General features: G+C 36.2%; 1 protein-coding gene across 1 annotated transcript; it reads right to left on the minus strand.

Moving 5' to 3' along the window:
* Nucleotides 1–3,195: 3,195 nt before the first annotated feature.
* Nucleotides 3,196–16,091, minus strand: LOC118746518 (potassium voltage-gated channel protein Shab-like). The gene is made up of 3 exons (XM_036480365.1): nt 15,186–16,091; nt 6,910–6,996; nt 3,196–3,218 (listed from the first exon to the last, which is right to left on the minus strand). The coding sequence occupies exons 1-3, from the start codon at nt 15,907–15,909 to the stop codon at nt 3,196–3,198; spliced, it is 834 nt and encodes a 277-aa protein (XP_036336258.1). The 5' UTR covers nt 15,910–16,091.
* Between the last annotated feature and the right edge of the window lie 4,273 nt (nt 16,092–20,364).

A 20,364-nucleotide genomic window follows, 5' to 3' on the forward strand; every position in this document is an offset into this window, starting at 1 on the left:
TTCTTTAGTGAAATTACAGCTTTGCTTAGCAAATACACTTAAAGAATCGGCTTATTGTTAATGAATGCATATATATTTAACTACTTAAAAATATGTATTTTTGCAAAGTATTTTGGTTTAAGAAAAAATGCAATTTTTGTCAATTGGACAGAGCTGATATAGGAGCAATCAAAGCAAGGTGATAGTGTGTGGTGTCGAAATGATAAGTCAGCGATTAGCGCTGGTTCAATTACTAAATCTGCTTAGAAATAAGATTGTCTTAGGGAAGTCATTATAAAATCTAAAGCTTAAATTATTAAGACGTAAATATCAATAACAACTGGTTATATGTAGGTAGGTTTGGAAAATCATTAAGTACCTACTATTCAAAAATGCATGAACCGTCACTATAAAATTGATTTTTTTTTTAAACTAATTTATTAATCTGCAAATTTTAAAATATTCATGCAATAATTAATTTAAATGAATTATAGAATATTAACTTTTCCAAAGTTTTGCTCACCATATATATATTTACAACAACAAAACAGGTTTTTAGAATATGCATTCATAAAAAATGCACATGAATTTTTCCTTTACCTCTTGTTGGAGATATGTAAAGTGATCGAACTAAATATTTGATTTAGCTCAACCAATTCAGCACTTGAAAATCGCTTGACTCTTAAATTTTTACTAAAGGTCCTAATGTGTGGTTATTTTAAGTCCCATATTTCCTTTGGTTTCACTGCAGTGAATGCAAACTACAGAACAACAAAAAAAAAACACAATTGAAGTCAAAGTGAAACAAAAATAACACTTCCCATGTGAATGCTGAGTGACTTAGCAAAATTTTCAATAAATAAAGATTTTTTTCAAATGCCGGCAAAAGAAAAACATTGTGTATTCACGCAATGCAACGCAATTTTATAATAAAAGTTTTTTTTTTTTTAATTAAGATGAAGCAAGCGAATTTAAAGCCAAAACCGTCAATAACTATTTATAAAGGAATGAAGTAATTTTTTCTTAATCTTTGTCAGTTTTTTTGTCAGCATTTTAAAAATAAATAAATTAAGTGCCTTTTCTCTAGTATGTTTTAAAATATATCTGCCCTTCAAACACATTTTTTAAGAATAATATTTGTGTTTAAAGGGCAGAAAAAGTTTGAAACCTATTTGAGAAAACGGAGCTAAAATTCCTTCAAAAGCTTACTATACATTTTCGGCATCACATTTTCATAAATGTACTCAGTTAAATCTTCTCTTGGTATGTAGAATGGCGTGTGCAAGTCCTTTTTAAATTAAGTATTTACAGCAGCAACTGTATCCGAGGGTTTGACGGGTTCATTCTCAGCATAAAGTTTATAAAATTATATATTTACAAAGTGAGTAAATTGGTTCGGATGCGAATATTTTTCTTCCTGCTAGTTAATAGATAAATGCGTTGTAGATCACATAAGAGCAAAGTATCTGAATCCAATTTACGAAATAACCATGCTTATATCTAAGTAGAGCTTTTAATAGTTGTACATACAAATCGTAGCTTCCAACGAAGAGTAACACATCTCAAATTACCGTGGAGGACTAGCACGTTATTTCGTTATTTGCTTGGAAGACTATCACATTTCGTTATTTGCTCGGAAAAGTAACACATTTCAGATTCTGTACGGAGCTTTTCGGTCTTTTATTATAAATAAAATAAACGTTTATTTTCCTACGCGTTTCGACGCGAATTCGCGTCTTCCTTTGGGAATCTATTTACATATATATTTACGAGAAACATATACATACACGCATGCAGTATCGGTCATATCAAGAGCACCACATTTCAAAGTGGTATTGTTTTCCACTTGTGTTTATTTAATTATTTTTAAGAATTTTCATTAAAATAAAGTTCATTCTCTAAAAAAAATCCATATAAGCCCAAGTTTAAAACTTTTTAGAAAACTAAAAAGACTTCAACAAATTTCCATCCAAATTTCATTCATGAAATTTTCATTTCACATTGCACATAGGGACGAATTGACAATATAGGACGACAAAAATGTTTATTCCATTTGACAGATTTCAATGAAATTTGGTATTTAGGGATTTTCATCATCACTGATTTCGAATATTAAATTAAATTTCCAAAATTCGCAATGGCGGATCCAATATGGCGGACGACTCCTTAAAAAATATCTATAGTGTTATGAAGCTTGGTGTCCAGAGATTTTCGTCGTCACTGAATTTGAAATTGATATTCAATTTTCAAAAATCAAAATAGCGGATCCAATTTGGCGGACGATTTATTAAAAAATTTATAGCTTGTTACGAAGTTTGGTATCCAGAGCTTTTCACTGATTTCGAAATTGGCATTTAATTTAAAAAAATCAAAATGGCGGATCCGATATGGCCCTTGTCAAGTTTGGTTTGCGGTTTCGGCGCTGTGCCATCTTCAATGTTATTTTTCGTTCTGTCTGGTTCGAATTTTTGTCCTTAATTTATGTTCATTTATCATAGGTAATGTGATTTTCGTCGATGATTAATTATTAGAAATGCCATAGTGTCCGTTTTTTTTTTAGAAGCTGGTAATAGGTTAATCTTCGCTGTCTCGATATTAACATCCGTTATCTTGTCGCTGTATAGTTTTTGCCTGCAGGTAGGTAAAAGTCGGTGATTTTTGCCCTGGTAACCCCAGGGTGGTGGTGTTTTTGTATATTTCAATATTTTCCAGTACGTTTAGTCGTTGGCCTTCATGTTGTACATGCAAAGTGTTGCCAACAGCATGTTCATCAACGCAAATAAGAAAGGCGGCGAAACTACTGCCGTCTGAATTTCATAATTTTTATAATACAATTATAGAAATATAAAATAAACACTTGAATTTTCAACGTAAATTATGCTTTTATGATTTACTTCAAACCTTAAATGTAGCACAAAAATCTGAAATGTGCTACTCTTCCACGCGAATAATGAAATGTGCTACTCTTCGTATGGACCGACGATGTATTCTATTGTTCTATACATTTAAAATGTAGCTAATAAATAATAATAAAATTATGCTCATATCTATGTACAGTCTCTTTGTTTTAATAATTTACAACTAAATATGTTTTTAATCCGATTCGAAAGTTAAACTTACTCGAAAATTATATTCCAATTCGTACTATCTAATAATTTCAGATGGAGTGGAAGGCGGGAACTATCATAATAATAGGTGTGTGTGTATAACAAAAAGTCAACACCAATTTGTGGTGGAACCTGCAAATTTTTAATGGAAAAATGTATTATAACCCAGAAAATTTGCAAGTCTTGGTAGTGTAATTTTTACTAGCAGAAATCAGCTAGCAGAAGAAGAACCGCCATTTGTTGGATTGGAATTCCATAAAATGAGTGGAAATCGAAATATGAATGTTGTACTAGACTGTGTAGGTGCTTGTGTGTATAGCACTAAATGTTTAAAACTGATTTATAAATTGTAAAAATTTGTCAAAACAGTGCAACAACTGTTCACTTGCAAGTTTTTACTAGTTTTGTGTTCAATAACTCTTTCTGCTAGTTTTCTCTTCTTCTCAATTTTACGCTCTAGTTTGCTTTTACGCTCTCGCTGCAATTCTTTACTGGACAAGTTACTATGCACATCTAATGTATCTTATACGTGGAACGTCCCATAGACAAGTAAAATAAACTATTCAGTACATTGCCACGTTTTTCGACATTTTACATTACACCGCTTTTATCAACTTACAATGTTGTTTGTCCAGACACCTATTACACAAGGCAGCAAAAATGGGACACCTTCTAAACGATGGCAAATAATGCGTTTTTTGATACTTCGACCTAATTTTTCTCAAAAGCTGGAGCTGATGGAAACTTTATACTTACGGTTTCGTAGTCAGTACAAAAAATACAAAGTACAAAGTGTATCAGTCTGCAATTTATGATACATGAGCAGTCACATAGAATATGCTCTATGGTTTCCTCCACCAGCTCACAAAAGGCTAGGGATCATACAAGCGCATTTGGGCTCCACGCTTTGCGAGACAGTCAACTTTCGTTGCCTTCAAACCGTTCATGTCCCGGAACACACCACAGCGTTACGTTATTGTGTGCTTCCTAGTGGTTCAAAAAAGTTTTACAGCTTTAAACAAACCTGCTGCCGTTTAAAAGAGTATAATGCCTTTAACCTGCTTGACTATCCGACATAATATTTAATTTGACCGCATTTGTCCTTCGCCTGAATATAGTTGGGTGTGTGTACTTTGGCAGACTTTTTGGAATTTTGGTCCCAATTCGCCTAACCCAGTACTCTCCTCGTCCATCTTTGATATAGTTATTATCACTCCACAGCAGTCCCTTTCAGGAATTCTAACTTCGTAAGGTTTGTAGAAGTATATCTCGGGATTATTCTAGAATGGCTTTAGAACCTCCAACTGATCCAAAAATACTAAATTTTCTTGCTGATCATATTAGGCAGTCATAGGGCACTCCAACAGTTCTCTTTTTCAAACAGAAAAGACAAAGAAAAAGAGCATCCGTTGGACAGGTGCCCATAGCTCCTGTATTGGCCACGCGGACCAGTCGGTGCAGCTTACTAAAGGTGGAACCAGCCTTTACTTGCGTAGGTTTTGGTCACCAAACCAGTGCCGTATATGTGACAACGGAACCAACTATCATATTGAGGGCACAATCGATCTCCTGGTCGCAGTGCATTCATCAATTGAATACCTATCTACTCCCATATTGAAAGACCAATAGGTTAGTTTTGGTGATATTCCTCAAGTCGTACAATGAAGTCGCTGTCAGGTGGATTGCGGTGGACTCCACCGGTGAAATATTCGTGTAAACAGAGTTGCTAAAATGTTTTGAGATACATATTTTACATTTTTCGCAAATAAAGATTATTGTCGCGGAACCTACCAAAATACAATCTAGCCTACCAACCTACCAAATGGAAAAAAACCTACCAGTTTTGGTAGGAAAAGCCCATGTTTGGCAACACTGTCCACTACATACGCTACAGCGGAAGTGGACGACACGCCATTTCTTAAAATGAAATTTAATTGGTTCTCGTATGTATGTACATTAGGGTGGTCCAAAAACAGTAAACTCGGAATTGTAATGCTCTCACCCCCTAGGATTGTTCTATATCGAAAAAAGTGTACCCCTATTTTTTTTATTTTGAAATCAAAAAATATTTAGAGGTCGCTCAAAGCGCTCAAAGTTTTCCATGTATTTTTATATGAGAAAAAAACAACTTTTCGTAGAAATGGTATAGAATTCTTGAAAACGAATATTTTTCGAACGGAAAACACTGGTTCTCTTCAGGAGACTTTCAGTAATAAGACCCAATTGTTTATTTAACCATTTTTTAATACTAACGATTTTTTTATTGGTCCTCCATTGAATTTTTCGGGGTTTTTGGCGGACCTATAAATTAAAGTTGCGATGAAAAAATAGTTACATAAAAATTTTGGTATTATTATTGGGAATCTGGGGATCTGGGAAAAATATTGATTTTTAAGAATTCTATACCATTTCTACGAAAAGTTGTTTTTTCCCCATATAAAAATACATGGAAAACTTTGAGCGCTTTGAGCGACCTCTAAATATTTTTTTATTTCAAAATAAAAAAAATAGGGGTATTTTTTTCGATATAGAACAATCCTAGGGGGTGAGAGCATAAAAATTCCGACTTTACTTTTCCACGTGTATTTTTGGACCACCCTAATGTACATACATACATATATGCATGTGCATGAGGATATAAATAAAGTCTGATAAATGCAATACTTATGCATCAGAATTTCGTTGAATTATTGATTGGGGTAAAATTTGCGAAATTGTAACGCACAGCCCAGCAAAAAAAATCGAAGGGCTAGACAGAGACGAACTCAGTGGCTGAATTTGTTGGACTGACTTGGGAACCACTTGGGGGGGGGGGGGGGGGGTACGGCGGCTCAGTTGGTAAGCAGTTTAGGACCAATTGGTAACTAGTATTTGGGGTCAGGAATCAGTTAGGATTAAGTCTGGGACTAGTCCGAAACTAGTTAGTTTATTTGAGCTCGGGCGGCCGTTTTGAGGCATTTTTTGGAGGCTGGGAGTGCCGTACAAGTTCATAGATTTCCCTCAACGAACTGCCAAGATTAATTAAAGTATCCGCCAAGTTTACGGAGAGCAATAACTTCCTACGCCCTTCTGAACTGCAATGGACCACAAATCTAATAAGTACAATGGGCAATTAATCTAAACGTTTGAATGCCTCGTAACCGCGTAAATCTCGTAAATAAATCGGGTTCTCATACAAAGTTAATTATGCTTGCGAGGTTTACGTGGCTACGTGGTTGAGAGCCATTTACGCGTTTAGATGTACATATAATTTTTAAAAGCGAATACATCGTCACTATGATGCTTAGACGAAGCAGTATAAAAACAATTATTGAAATGGTTTAACACTTTTAAGTCTACACGCATTCTAAGATGCATTCTTAATAGGAATTAACTAAATTTTTTGTTTAGATTTTATTTATTTTTTAACTTATAGTAAAACTCGGAATTCTACATCTTTTTACAAAATTCAAAAATGTATTTTACATAAGTATTTACATATTTATATACATACCTACTAGTACATACTATAGGCAAATTAATCCAACTGCTAGTGAAATTGAAGCTAATTGTATGTACATGTGGAATGTTTAAAGTGTGCTCTAAAAATTTGCAATTATACAACTTCTTCGTAGACGTTTTGGTGTATTTCTGTATGTATGTACACATGTTTAAAATATTACAACTACATAGATAGTAAGTAAGTTTGTATTAATTTGCAATTATTGAGATTAAATCGCCGTGTGTAAGCGAAATACGTGTATGTACTTTGCTTTTAGAAGCTCAACAAAATGTGGAAGGAAAAATGAACTAAAATTATGTAAGTATGTATGTATGTATTCACCTGCGATTATAGCGCTCAATGGCTGTTTTCCTATATTTGGCGCTTTTTGATTTTTACCTTTCGGATGTACGACATTTGTTTGCTTGCCTACAAAATACATATAAGTATATGTAGATAAGTATGTTCATAAGCTTTGCTTACTTAAACTATGTAGACAAATGCAAGTTAATAACTATGTACACCCATACATACGCATGGATGTTAAGATATGTGAGTAAGCACATACGTATCGTATAAACACACTTAAGTACGCTTTGGGGCGCACTTAATTGCCCTGAGTGTTGTCATTTGCACTTTAACTAAGTTCGCTTTGCACGGCATGAAAGGAATAAAAAACGGAAGAGAAGCATTTTACACTTGAAACTTAGGTAATCGACTGCAACGACGCTGCTTGAAGCCATTTGTTTTTGCTAAGCTACTACAATTTTTTGCTGTTTTCACTTTTTGCTACTTTTTATTTAGGCATGTGCGTATGTGTGTATGTGAATAGAATTTTTTTTGTTACATTGTTTTGCACTATTTTTCTGCTATTTTTGATTTCTTGTTGTTGTTTTCTTGATTGGTGTTTGTGTTTGTCTAATGGCTTAATGCTTAACGTTGGCTTTTGGTCGCATAACACCAACCTAATGCCATGTTAATGCGACGCTTAAAGTACAGAGGCATTTGCTTAATTATGTAATCTACTTAAAGTGATTGGTAGTCACCATTGGTGTTTTTCAGTTGTCGTTTTACTATGTATATCAATTAAAATGGTACGAGGAAGTGTCCAACTATTGTAAGGCAATGTACATATCGCACACGATCTTCAAAAATGCCACAATTCAAAATTAGGTAATTTTGATATTATGCGCTAAAATGTACATAGAGCTTTTATTTACTTTTCAGCAAAACCTGGAGCTAATTTTTGTTATAATCGAAAAAAAAACCTAAGGTAAAGTCTCCCTTGCCCATATAATTATCACGTGCTAAGAAATGGTTTTTCGCATTTTCTGACAAACGTGTGGTTTTGAGTTGTGTCACCTTTGAAGATCGTGTGTGATATGCTGCTATTAGTCGATAAGGTGTCACACAGCTAAGCGTTGTCATTCTGAATCAGTCTTCTGTTCTTTTTTGACAAGGCATGCGGAACAGTATAGAAGACACACTAGTTACTTTGAAAACTCAATATATTCCGTCATTGCGTTATGGGAAATTTGTCAAAATTTCTGGAGAAAAGTCCACTTTCGAATTTGTTGTAATTAGTTTTTGGTTTTGGAGTGCCATGCGTTATAGTCGTAGTGCTGGGTATGCAGTTACAGTTGCACGGCTATACTCAATCCGGACTCTTGTGTCCTCGTTCGCGTACTCTGGACAACGTGAGCAACCCATGTGCGTTATGCGGTATCCACTCCGAGTGGAGCCTTGGGTCACGGCAGAAAGAGAGGGAGCTTCTGTGGGGCCACTCCGACTTATTCGGCTCTCCAGTAGGTGTAGTTCGGTGTTCAGCAGTAGGTGCTACTGCAAGCGGGTGTCTGTCTTGGAGCAAGCGGTTCCCTATATAAACGTGTATTTGATTGTGAAACCGCCCCCGTCCCAGCAATGGGTTGTGCGCTGGGTATGGGACCCGCCACGTAAAAACCCCTTCCAGTGAAGAATGCGAAACAATGCCTCGGATGAGACCCCCTTAGTGATGGACGACCACGGCAAGCGTTTAAAAAACGACGATTGGAGGGCATGCACCTGGAATGCCCGGACTCTTAATGGGGAAGGTGTCTCTGCCCGGCTGGTTGATGTCCTCGTAAGGACAAAAGCTGACATCACCGCCATCCAAGAAATGCGTTGGACAGGGCAATATGTGGGACGTCTACTACAGCTGCCGGCAAATTCGGTGTTGGATTTGTGGTGGGGGGGGGGGGGGGGGGGGGGGGGGGGGGGGGGGGAGACTCCGTCGCCGAGTACTGTCGTTCACCCCGGTGGGCAAGCATCTAACCACAATCCGCATCAAGGCGAGATTCTTCAACATCTCGCTCATCTGCACCCATGCGCCGATGGAAGAGAAGGACGAGGTATACAACGGTCTCTTCAATGAGCGCTTGGAGCGCACATACGAGCGCTGCCCCCGCCACGATATCTAAATCGTGCTTGGCGACTTCAATTCCAGGGTGGGCAAGGAAGGGATCTTTGAAACCACCGTCGGAAAATTCATCCTCCACGTCGAAACGTCCGACAACGGACTGAGGCTGATCGACTTCGTCGGGACCCGAAGCATGGTAGTATGTAGTACAATGTTCAAGCATAACAACATTCATCAAGCTACGTCTGTGTCCGGATCGAAAAACGAAAAGCCAAATTGATCATGTTCTGATAGGCGGAAGGCATTCTTCCAGTGTGTTTAACGTACGTTCACTTCGAGGCCCAAACATAGACTCGGACCACAATCTTGTTGCAGCCAAGATACGCACCCGCCTCTGTGCAGCAAAAAACGTGCGCCCCAATATGCAAAGGAACCTAAAAGTCGAAAAGCTGCAATCACAACAGACAGCCAATGCATTCGATACTTGACTCTCATACCTGCCCACTGAGAGCACTCTTCAACAAACCGACATATGCGAGCAGTGGAACCACATTTCCTGCTCATTAAGTACCGCCGCCGGAGAAGTAATCGGATTCGAGCGAGCCCGAAAAAACAACTGCTATGATTTCGAGTGACAGGGAGCTGCAGAGAAAGGAAATGCCGCCTTCAGGGCCACGCTGCGATCGGGCGCAACGCGCGCTATTTGAGACCGCTATAGGGATCTGAAGAGGGAAGCGAGACGTATTTGCCACAATAGGAAGAGAGAGGCCGAAACACGTGAGTGCGAAGAGCTTAAAATGCTGGCCGACAGCAAGAATGCCCGAAAATTTTACCAAAGAGTAGGGCGACTTACGGAAGGTTTCAAAAACAAGGCATACTCCTGTAAGAACAATAATGGCGACCTAGTTACGAATGTTCAGAACGTACTTAAATTATGGAGGGAACACTATTCCACCCTACTAGCACAGTTTACAAGGTCTTACCGAGCGTATTGTGTGAAAGACTGAAGCCCACCGTCACTGAACTGATTGGGCTTTATTAGTGTGGCTTTAGGCCTGGAAAATCCACCATAGACCAGGAATTCACAGAACGACAAATCGTGGAAAAGACCCGCGAGAAAAGGATCGACACTTATCACCTATTTTTTCGACTTTTAAACCGCTTTAGACAGCACTAAAAGGAGTTGCCTATACGCCGCTATGCCTGCATTTGGCATCCCCGCCAAACTGATACACCTGTGTAAAATGACGATGAGCAATACCACCTGCTCCATCAGAATTGGAAAAGACCTCTTCGAGCCGTTCGCCGCCAAACGGTGTTTCAGACAGGGCGACTCCCTTTTTTTGTGACTTATTTAATCTGAAGATGGAGAAAATAAAGAGCTGCATAACTGAACCGGTCGGGAACAATTTATTACAAGAGCGTGCAATTGCTGGCTTATGCTGATGACATCGACATCATTGGTAAAAAACCGCGAAGTCTGTTTTGCGTTTTTTAAGTAGGATATGGAAGCAAAACGAAGGGCTCTGGTGGTAAACGAGGACAAGACGAAGTATCTCCTGTCATCAAACAAACAGTCAGCGCCTTGGCACCCACGTCACTGTTGATAGTTATAATTTCGAGAAAGTAGAGAATTTCGTTTACTTGGGAATAGCATTAACACCGGTAATAGTGTTAGCATGGAAATCTAACGCAGAATCACTCTTGCTAACAAGTGCTACTTTGGACTGAGTAGGCAATTCAGGAGTGAAGTCCTCTCTCGACGTACGAAAACCACACTCTATAAGTCACTCATCTTGCCCGTGCTAGTATATGGCGCAGAAGCACGGACAATGACAACATGATAAGGCGGCTCTTGGAGTATTCGAGAGAAAGATTTTGCGGAAGATTTACGGGCCTTTAAGCGTTGGCGACGGCGAGTACCGCAAACGATGGAACGATGAGCTCATCGTGCTTTACAGCGACATGGACATAGTGCAGCGGGATTATTCTGAAAACACACCTCTTGCTAAGGTATCAAAGTATTCGTAATTCTTTGTAGAATACAATGCATACTTAAAAAAAAAGTAAGTGCGCCTGGTCCCCACTTAAGAAGTGAAACTTACGTTACATATCTATTTTGTATCAAAACCAATATACATACATACATCTGATTTTCCTTAAGGTTATATTTTTGTCTTTTTTCTATCTAGATCCCTACCTCTACCCCTGTTCCTTCTAATTACATTTATTTTCCTTATATAAAAATATCGATAACAAAATCGATGACAAATTCGATAAAAATTTCGATAGCAAAATCGATAATAATATTGGTAGCAAAATTGATTAGAAAATCGATAACAAAATCGATAAAAATATAGATAACAACATCGATAACAAAAATCGTTTAGAAAATCGATAAAAATATTGATAACAAAACCGATAAAAATATCGATAGCAAAATCGATTACAAAATTGATAACAAAATCGATAAATAATCGATAATAGTATTGATAACAAAATCATAATATAAATATATAGGAATTACACGTAAGAAAATGAGTTCTTTCGTTTTTAGGTCAATATAATTTTCTAGGATGCTGAAGTCTAGAAAGAGAAGCCTGATGAGTAGATATGGTGATCTCCGAAATAACTTCAACCGCTTAGACTTTGTTGCCTTTTCCATTTTTCCTAGTAGTGGTTTTAACAGAAGGAAAGACTAGATGGAACCAACAAAAGCATACCATTCATTTTAATTCTACTACATAACACTTTTAGTATTGGATACTTCTTCTTCCTCTTCTTATTTGGCACTACAACCGTTTGGCGGTTTGGGACGAGACCAAAAACCTTCCCCGATTGCTTTTCTCCTGCGCGAATTTTCGCCAGCTGGTTATCCCGAGCGCAGACAGGTCTTTCTGCACTTGGTCCTTCCATTGAGTTCGTGGGTGCCCTTGCTTTCGTTGTCCACCCATGGACGCGCAGTCGAAGAATCTTTTCACCACAGCGTCGTCATCCATGCGTACAACATGTCCAAGCCAGCGCAATCGCTGTATTTTTATGCGCTTAACTATATCCATGTCGTTAAGAAGCTCATACAGTTCGCCATTCCATCTTCTCCGACACCCGTGGTCCACGAAAACAGGGCCGTAGATCTGGCGTAGAATAGTTCTCTCAAAAGCCCCCAAAGTCTTCTCATCTCTGTTCGACATCGTCCAAGTTTCTGCGCCATATAGACGAACATGATAAGAGATTTGTAGAGCGTGAATTTTGTTCGTCGAGAGAGGGCCAACAGTAATGGGGCATAGTCGTTGCTCTGGGTATGCAGTTACAGTGGCACGCCTTTACTCAATCCCGACTCTTGCAATCTCGTTCGCACTCTCTGGGCAACGTTGGCAACCCATGTGCAAGATGCGGTAACCAATCCGAGTGGAGTCTTGGTTTACGGCAGAAAGAGAGGGGGCTTCGGTGGGGCCATTTCGACTTATTCCGCTTGAGGGCTCACTGAAGTCTACAGCGTCTGCTCACCAGGAGGTGCGACTGCAAGCGGGCGTCCACCATCTTGAATATGCTAGCAAAATTACGCACCGATTCGCGCTACAGGAGCTGTAAGAACGAGGATAACGAAGCAAAGCCGTACATTTTTTAGAGTTCGTCCGATTCACAGGACCTAAACTTTATGAAAAATATTTGGAATTGGATGTTTTGCAAGGTTTGCGTGTCAGACAATTCATGTGAAGATTGGTATGCAAGTATGTGTTTCTTAAAAAATCATAAAAGGGGTGTTATAGCATAGGCATAGGACAACGTTAATCAGCTGTAACGAAGCAGTTAATTTGATAAAAATTGCACCCCGATGGACGGAAGTATTGCGAATTAAGCGAGCCTCGAGGTTTGAATCCCGCGGCATGCCATCAGCTTTTTGAGTTCCTTTAATTATTATTAATTTTTTTTTTTATTTTAATTACACTGTACAGCACTTAGCTGGGTATTGGAAATTTTTTAAGAGATTGAGTCTTAATTAAAAAAGTATTTTTTTCGTTTTTCGAAGTTAGCCTCCGAGATCGAGATATGGGCCTTCGAAGTTCGAAATTGGAATACTTTTAATTATTGTATGTAAACAACTAAAAAAAGTAAAAATATGAGCGTGGTCCACCTTTTGCTCTTATTTAAACGCTATATAACATTTTTACTGGCGCTGAAGTCATAGTCAAGTATATCTGACATAAAAATCATGTTCCATTTGCGTAAAAATTCATTTAAAAGCAATATTAACAAAAACGTCACGATGGAAATTCATGTCACGTCATGCTATGTCACTTAGCGTTTTACACTTGAGTGGGGTTGTAAAAGAAAATTGAATCAAGTTGCATTAATTAAAAAAATCTAAAAACAACTAGAATTGCTCCAAGTCATATTAAAACAAGTTTCATGAAAACAGCTATCCTCAATTCGCAAGAGTTTTCCGATTTTGTAAGAAAAAAAATCAACTTCCATTTTTGCCACATAACGTATTCCTCTTTAATTGCGTCCCAGAAGATAATTTAGGTAGGCCTTCTTAAGTAAAGCCATTCTAGGAGACCTACCCAAGAAGGTCTGAAAAAAGTGCTTCCTTTGCTAAGCATATTTGATATAAACCGTAAGCAAATACTTCAAAGATGTATAATTTTTATAAATTAAACAAGAAACTTTAAAAGAACTCCTCCAAAAGGTCTTCTGAAGTACCTCCTATAAAAGCCGTTCTGGAAGCTCTTCCATGGGAACGAAGCAGAAGCCCTTCAATTTGTGCCACTCCATACAAAAAAGAAAGGAGAAACGAATGTAGAGTGGAAGGCATCTTGACTCTCAGGAAGGCCTGACTCCTGATATTATCTACTGGGGTTTATTTAAGGACCGGTTCGATTGTTTTCTTTTTTTCGGTTAAATATAGAGCTAAATATGTGCTACACTGGGTCCGAAGTAGTAAAAGAAAAAAGTATTTTCCATGTTTGTATCTCATTGAAATATACGACTGTCACGTTCGTGACATATGGAAATACCCATAAATATCGAAATAAAATGAAAATAAAAAATGATATTTTTGGAAATTGGTCGGAACGGGGTTCGAAACTGGGCCCTACCAATCGTTGCTTCCTACATTTAAGGACCGCACCAATATATGTACATACATACGTATGTATGTACCTAGGTTCTCGGATTTTTGCAGTAGTGTGGATACAGTTCCCTGATTTTTCGTGTGAATAGTTATGCTATATTTTTGCTTTATTCTCTGTGCATAGTAAACGTATTTAATTAAAAACTGAAAATTTTGAATTTTTTTTTAATTAAGTTTATGTAATTTTTGTTCTTAAGATATACATAAGTATGTTGTTTTTATATACATAGCTATACTACTTATGCATATTTACGTACACAGGTATCATTTCATTTCTAATTAATAAGGTTTTTGAGTATATTTTGACCGCTATGAAGCTACATTTTAATAATAAAAAATTTTAATAACTACATTGCTAGAGATATTTTGAAAATTTCTATCATCAAAGATTTTTGTTTTATATCATACATAATTGAAATTTCTGAACTGTGGCTGCAATTTATTTTCATAGTAATGCCGAGTTTCGTCTAGGCTTTGAATTTACAAAAAAAAAAAACAAATATTTTTTGTCATTTCAATGCCTAGTGAAATTCAGAAAACGAGTACATGCAATCGAATTATAAAAAAGAAAAAAAAAGGATTTTGTATAAAATAAATAGAAAAGCAACCTTCAGGAGGCTTAAAAGAAAATTCTAGTTATCTATATATGGCGAAGGTGATGAAAAGATGCAACAAATTAGGTACAAATAATTAAGCAAATTAACGACAGCAGTTCACTTCAAGGCAGCTACAACTACGATTTGAAAAATTTACTAAACTTGTGTTATTCTTAATATAGGCGACTATTTACGTTTAATTTACTTATATATTTATGTATGTATTTATATTTGTTATACGAAAGTGTGTCGAGGTTGTTAAAAAAGTGTTAACTAACGGATATTTTTGTGTGTTTTATTAAAATGTAAATTGAATTTAAAATGTATGAACTCTTAAATATACAAATAAATTGAGTATTATGTTGTGATTATGAATGATTTTATATGTGTTGATACGTATGTGTATATTATTTTTCTCGAAATATTTTTGTTATACGATTATTATATAATATTTTAAACTGTAAATATGTATTCAATAATTTACTGTACGCACCTGTATCGACAATAACATCTATGAGATCCATGGATTTGGCAAAGGCATCTTTCAGATTGATATGATGAAAGGAGACGATGCTGCCTTCACGTTTCGCCCGATCGAGCGCCTCACGTCGCTTGAGCGCCTTCTCGCGTCGCATCTGGTTCTTATAAAATTCAGCAAAATTGTTAACGATGATGGGAATAGGCAAAGCGATTACCAGAACACCGCATATGCAACACACAGTACCAATAACCTTTCCCAGTGCAGTAGTGGGATAGATGTCCCCGTAGCCAACAGTTGTCATTGTAATACCCGCCCACCAAAATGTTTCCGGTATTGAAACGAATTTTGTATCCTTTTCATCCTTTTCGGCAAAATATGCCAGCGAAGAAAATATGAGAACGCCCATGGCCAGGAACAGCATTAGTAGACCGAGTTCCTTATATGAATTACGTAGCGTAAAGCCTAACGACTGCAGGCCCGTTGAGTGACGGGCCAGCTTAAGGATTCGCAGGATGCGCATGATGCGAAATACTTGCACCACCCGGCGCACATCCTGGAACTGGTCCGTTGCATTCTTATTCGTCTCCAATAGGAATAGGGAAACAAAATATGGGAGTATTGCCAATAGATCGATTATGTTAAGGCCGCCCTTAAAGAATTTCCATTTGTCCGGCGACGCACTAAACCTAAGTATATACTCTAAGGTGAACCACGATATGCAAACGGCCTCAACCATAGCCAATTGCGGATTATCGGATGGTGTACCATTCTCACTGTGTTGTAGTTGTGGTAGGGTGTTCAACGTCAGGGCTATGGTAGACAGGACTATAAATAGTATGGATATCACTGCGATAACCTGTTGAGTAGAATTCAATTCAATTCGATTCAGAGGCTTGTTTTCTGTTTTGCTTAAAAATTTGTATTATTTTTTTTTTGGTTTTTTTGGTTTTTTTTTTTTCTTTTGTATAGGCATTATGTTTTTGTTGTACTTCAATTGAAACGCATTACAGGTCTTACTTAAGGTTGCGCTAATCAAATTAAGTTTCAACGGCTATTATATACTAAATGATAATTTTAAAGATCTAAAGAGACGCTAAACTTAAAGTAATGTAAGTTTATAAGAGCATTAATATAGAATGCAGCTGGAGGCAGCTGTTGCTTGTTAGAAAGCATACATTTCCGGGAGGCAGGGATCTTACACTGAAAGTCATATAGTCAAGGCGCTGAAAATTGTTGTTGGTTACTTTGTTGCAAGTCACACACTTTCAAGCATTTTCAGCTTTTTTTTTTACATCAAACCAGTTCCAAAGGATCATGCCAGCCTAATTTCAAGGGTTTCTATACTATTTATAAATATTTATTAGCATATGCATCTCTAGAATCGCTGGGTGGGTGAGACTAGTGTGTGTGTGTGTGAGCTTTGGAGGTTTGTGTAAGAAATAACAGGTGGATGTAGTGGCGATCGGTTAAGTCCTTGATGCGGGGTGAATGGAGCGTTCTAGCCACCGAGGGCGTAAAATGTATGCGCTATGAGTTTGGGACTTATTACACAAATGTGCCTACTTGACACTTACCTACAGCGGTTAAAGTATACAATTTTGTGAAAATTGAAAAACATATAAGAGTATTAGAACTAAAATATTGTACATATTAAATAAAAATATTTTAGGGTTTTCAGATACATATGGCTATGCTAATCCTTTCGTGATTTTTCTGTTGCTGTTTTGGATTGCTGGACTGTTGAAGTGAAGACTACGGGAGAAAAAGGTGAGGGCCTTGACTTTTGAAGGGAGAGGTGTTTACCGTTAGGTGTATTAACTCTTAAATGATCAGTAGTGGTGCTGAAATGCTTGGAACTAGCAAACGAAATGCGAAATGCTGGATTTTGATTTAGTGTAAAAAGAGAGAAAAACTTATAAAACTAAAGACAAAGTGACTTACAGTTAAAATTAATTACGTATGTATATACTTCCAAAAATAATGTTCTGTTAATTATATATTTTATTTTATTTTTTTTCGGGTTTAAAAATAGATTAACTAAAAATAGTTAGGTGTCAATTGCACACAACACAAAAATACACGAACACATGTACTCATAAGAGGTGAGGACAGAAAAAAACAGCAAAAAAAATATAAACGGTTTAACACGTACTATATACATATCATCAGGTTGGTAAAAAATTTTGTATAATTGAAAAAAAAACAATATATTTTTTTTTGATTAACTGTAAGTTTTTGTGAAATAAAAATTAAAAGTTATAAAAACAAAGAAATATAAATAAGAACTATCTAAATATAAAATTAGTTATATGCATGATAGTTCGTTAAGCTAATCTGAAGTTGCTGCTGCAGCCAGTCGGTTGAACACTGTTAATTATAGAATTGGTTTGGGAGCTCCATATACGCTAAATGCTGCGCACGTAGCAGCTAAACGATTGAGGTGGATGTGACAAGCTAACATACTGGCGGGGTTTCTATTTGGGCTGTAGTATAGGTGGTAATGAGAAAAACACTTAACTGCCTGTAGGAACTTTGCGCCATTTCGCTATTGGTTTGACAAATTAAATTGGTTCAAAATGTCTTTCTTAATATATTTACGTAATTCGGAACAAATTTTTAAGCGTTTTAAAGCTAATTCATGCTTACCGGTACAATATAACTAAAACTTCAAAAAAGTCTGGCTTTAAAACTTAACTTACTAAAAAATGCGTGAAATAAAAAGTCTAAAATTTACAAAAAAAAAGAAACAAGAAAAACAATTTTTTAAAGAAATTTTATTTTTTTCAATGAGATAAAAAATCGGATTCCATACAAACCGCACACCGTCTTCGAAACGGGCACAACTCAAAACTACGCTTTTGCCAGAAAATACGAAAAACTATTTTTTAGCGCATGCTAATCATATGGGCAAGGGCGACTTTACCGAAGGTTTTTTAACAAATTATAGCAATAATTTGTTCCAGCTTTTGCTGAAAGGTAAATAAAAGCTATGTGTACATTTTTAGCGAATAATTTCAAAAATGCCAAATTTTTAGTTGTGTCTCTTTTTGAAAACGGTGTGCGAGATGCCAATAAGAAGCTAAAAAATGAAAAAAAGTTAAAAAAGCAAATGAAAGAAAATTTTAATTATTTTCCTGGTACCAATATACACTATTCGTAAATGCGAATATCAATAAACTATTCGAGCCTCCCAGCCCAAGTACTTATGAAGGTATGCATCTCGGTAAGCTTGAATGTCTCTTCTTCGAAATATTGCTACCCGTTTTTTTGTATTGAAAGACACAAAGTTCGCTTTGCAGCTGCTACCTACTTTCTTAAAACTACAGATTTTTCTCGAAACACTTTATTGCCGTTCCAAATCAAATCGGTAACGAGTAAAGCGTATAACGAGTACACAATACTAGCAATCGGGTCTGCAGTCGATTTTTTGTAAGTTTAAAACAAAATTTGTCGCTTTTTCTTGTTTGATAAATGTCAACAAAATCGAAATCGGCCGCAAAACTGGCAGTAAATTTGAAACATTTTACTAATTCACTACATTATTTACACTTGTTTGTACTGTTTTTGTTCTGTATTGTTGGCAAAGAAGAAGCTTAAAGTGTTATGGTAACCTTAAAGTACCGCAACAAAAAAGTGGCGCTAAAGTTTTGATTACAACATTTTTTTTTTTTTTAATTGTTAACCTTTTTTTTCAATTAAAAAATAAAATAAAATGTACCCATATTAATATCAAAAAAAAAAAACACATTAAAGATAATTGGTTTTTCAACGTGTAAGCGCGTTTGACCAATTAAATTAATTACAACTACCAACAATGCATGACAATTTATTAAACTGTGTTACTTGTATGAAAACGGCAAATATTTATGAACTCTTGGAACCAGTAAATTTGCTTTATTTGCAATAAAAAGCGTTCTTACGTAAAGAGAAAACTAAAAAAAAAAAAAAAAAAAAAACATACTTGTAATAACACGCATTGACTTAGCTAGCTGAGGCTAGCAAAGTTAACAGTTAATTTGAGCAGTAAACATTTGCTAGCAAGCTAAATACAATAAAAACAAGTTCAATTCCATAACAACTGTACTTTGTGGATGGTACTGTAGCTGGTCGGGTGGGGTACTGAAATATTGAAATACGAGTATGCACATTGCGGCGAAATGCTTTGAGCGGTTCGCTCTTGGCTTTTTGCTTTCAGTTTGACTTGCATTTCCGCTTTGTGTGCACCTATGTACAACTACAAATATATTTTCTTCCATACGAACAAATTAACAAAGTAGTTTTCTATTATTTATTTGATTTTGATTCACTTTCACATTTCATATGTATTCTAGATTTCTCATTTCAAGTTCCACTATGTATAATAACCATTCCGATTCGGATGGCAATTGCGTGCAGTGAACATCCTGCAATCGTAGGCCCTATAATTTGACACATTTCCGACTGTAGCATTAAAATATGCACAGCTTTGCAATTAGCATAATTAAATTGGGCATTTGTTTGGCATAAAACATATTTACGCTTGTTGTGTAAGTAAGTATGTGTTTGGTTATAAGTAGGTATGTTTAAAGGAAAATAGTATATGTAGGTAATTTGTTTTTGTATATGTGAATACGTCCACATCTACCATGGCGAGCACTGTACGCAACAACGCATTAATAATCGTTTTCGATGTTTTGATTGTGACATTTGATTTTGATTTAGATTTTGATGCATTCGAAATAAAGAAAACGTGTCAATTGGGTAATTGGATGGTGAAAATTTCAAAAAACTGCGGGAAAGGGTCTACAAAGTATTTACATAAAATACTGAAATAAGAGAGTACAAATTGTTACATAAAACCTAAAATTATTTATGTATGTACGAAAACTATGTATATAAGAATTATGCTAAGAATTGAATGAAAGCAGAAGAAGAGAAGTAGAGGTCACTATGGGATAAGGCATTCAGCTAACTATTACATTTACATACATATATTTAAAATTAAAACTGAAAACTGTTTATTCTAAAGAGCCCTTTTTGTATACATACATATTGTATTTGCATTAAATATATATGTACTAATAATAATATTGAAAAGTTTTTTGGGCAAAGTAACTATGCATATCCTTCAATTGGTATATTGATGTTTCTCGAAGAGAAAGTATCGGTTACAAAATGTGTAACAAGAGAACACATAAAACGAAAGAAAATT

Source organism: Rhagoletis pomonella, unplaced genomic scaffold (genome assembly GCF_013731165.1).
Source record: "Rhagoletis pomonella isolate Grant_MI unplaced genomic scaffold, Rhpom_1.0 Rhpom_scaffold_00010, whole genome shotgun sequence".
Taxonomy (NCBI): Eukaryota; Metazoa; Arthropoda; class Insecta; order Diptera; family Tephritidae; genus Rhagoletis; species Rhagoletis pomonella.

Bases quoted from the DNA above. Each gene is read 5' to 3' on its own strand.
- LOC118746518 (XM_036480365.1), bottom strand. From the start codon at position 15,909: ATGGTTGAGGCCGTTTGCATATCGTGGTTCACCTTAGAGTATATACTT. The intron at 6,997-15,185 runs GTGCGTACAGTA...TGTATTTTGTAG, and splicing joins AGATGTTATTGTCGATACAG to GCAAGCAAACAAATGTCGTA. The intron at 3,219-6,909 runs GTGAATACATAC...AAAAATTTGCAG, and splicing joins ATTGAGCGCTATAATCGCAG to GTTCCACCACAAATTGGTGT.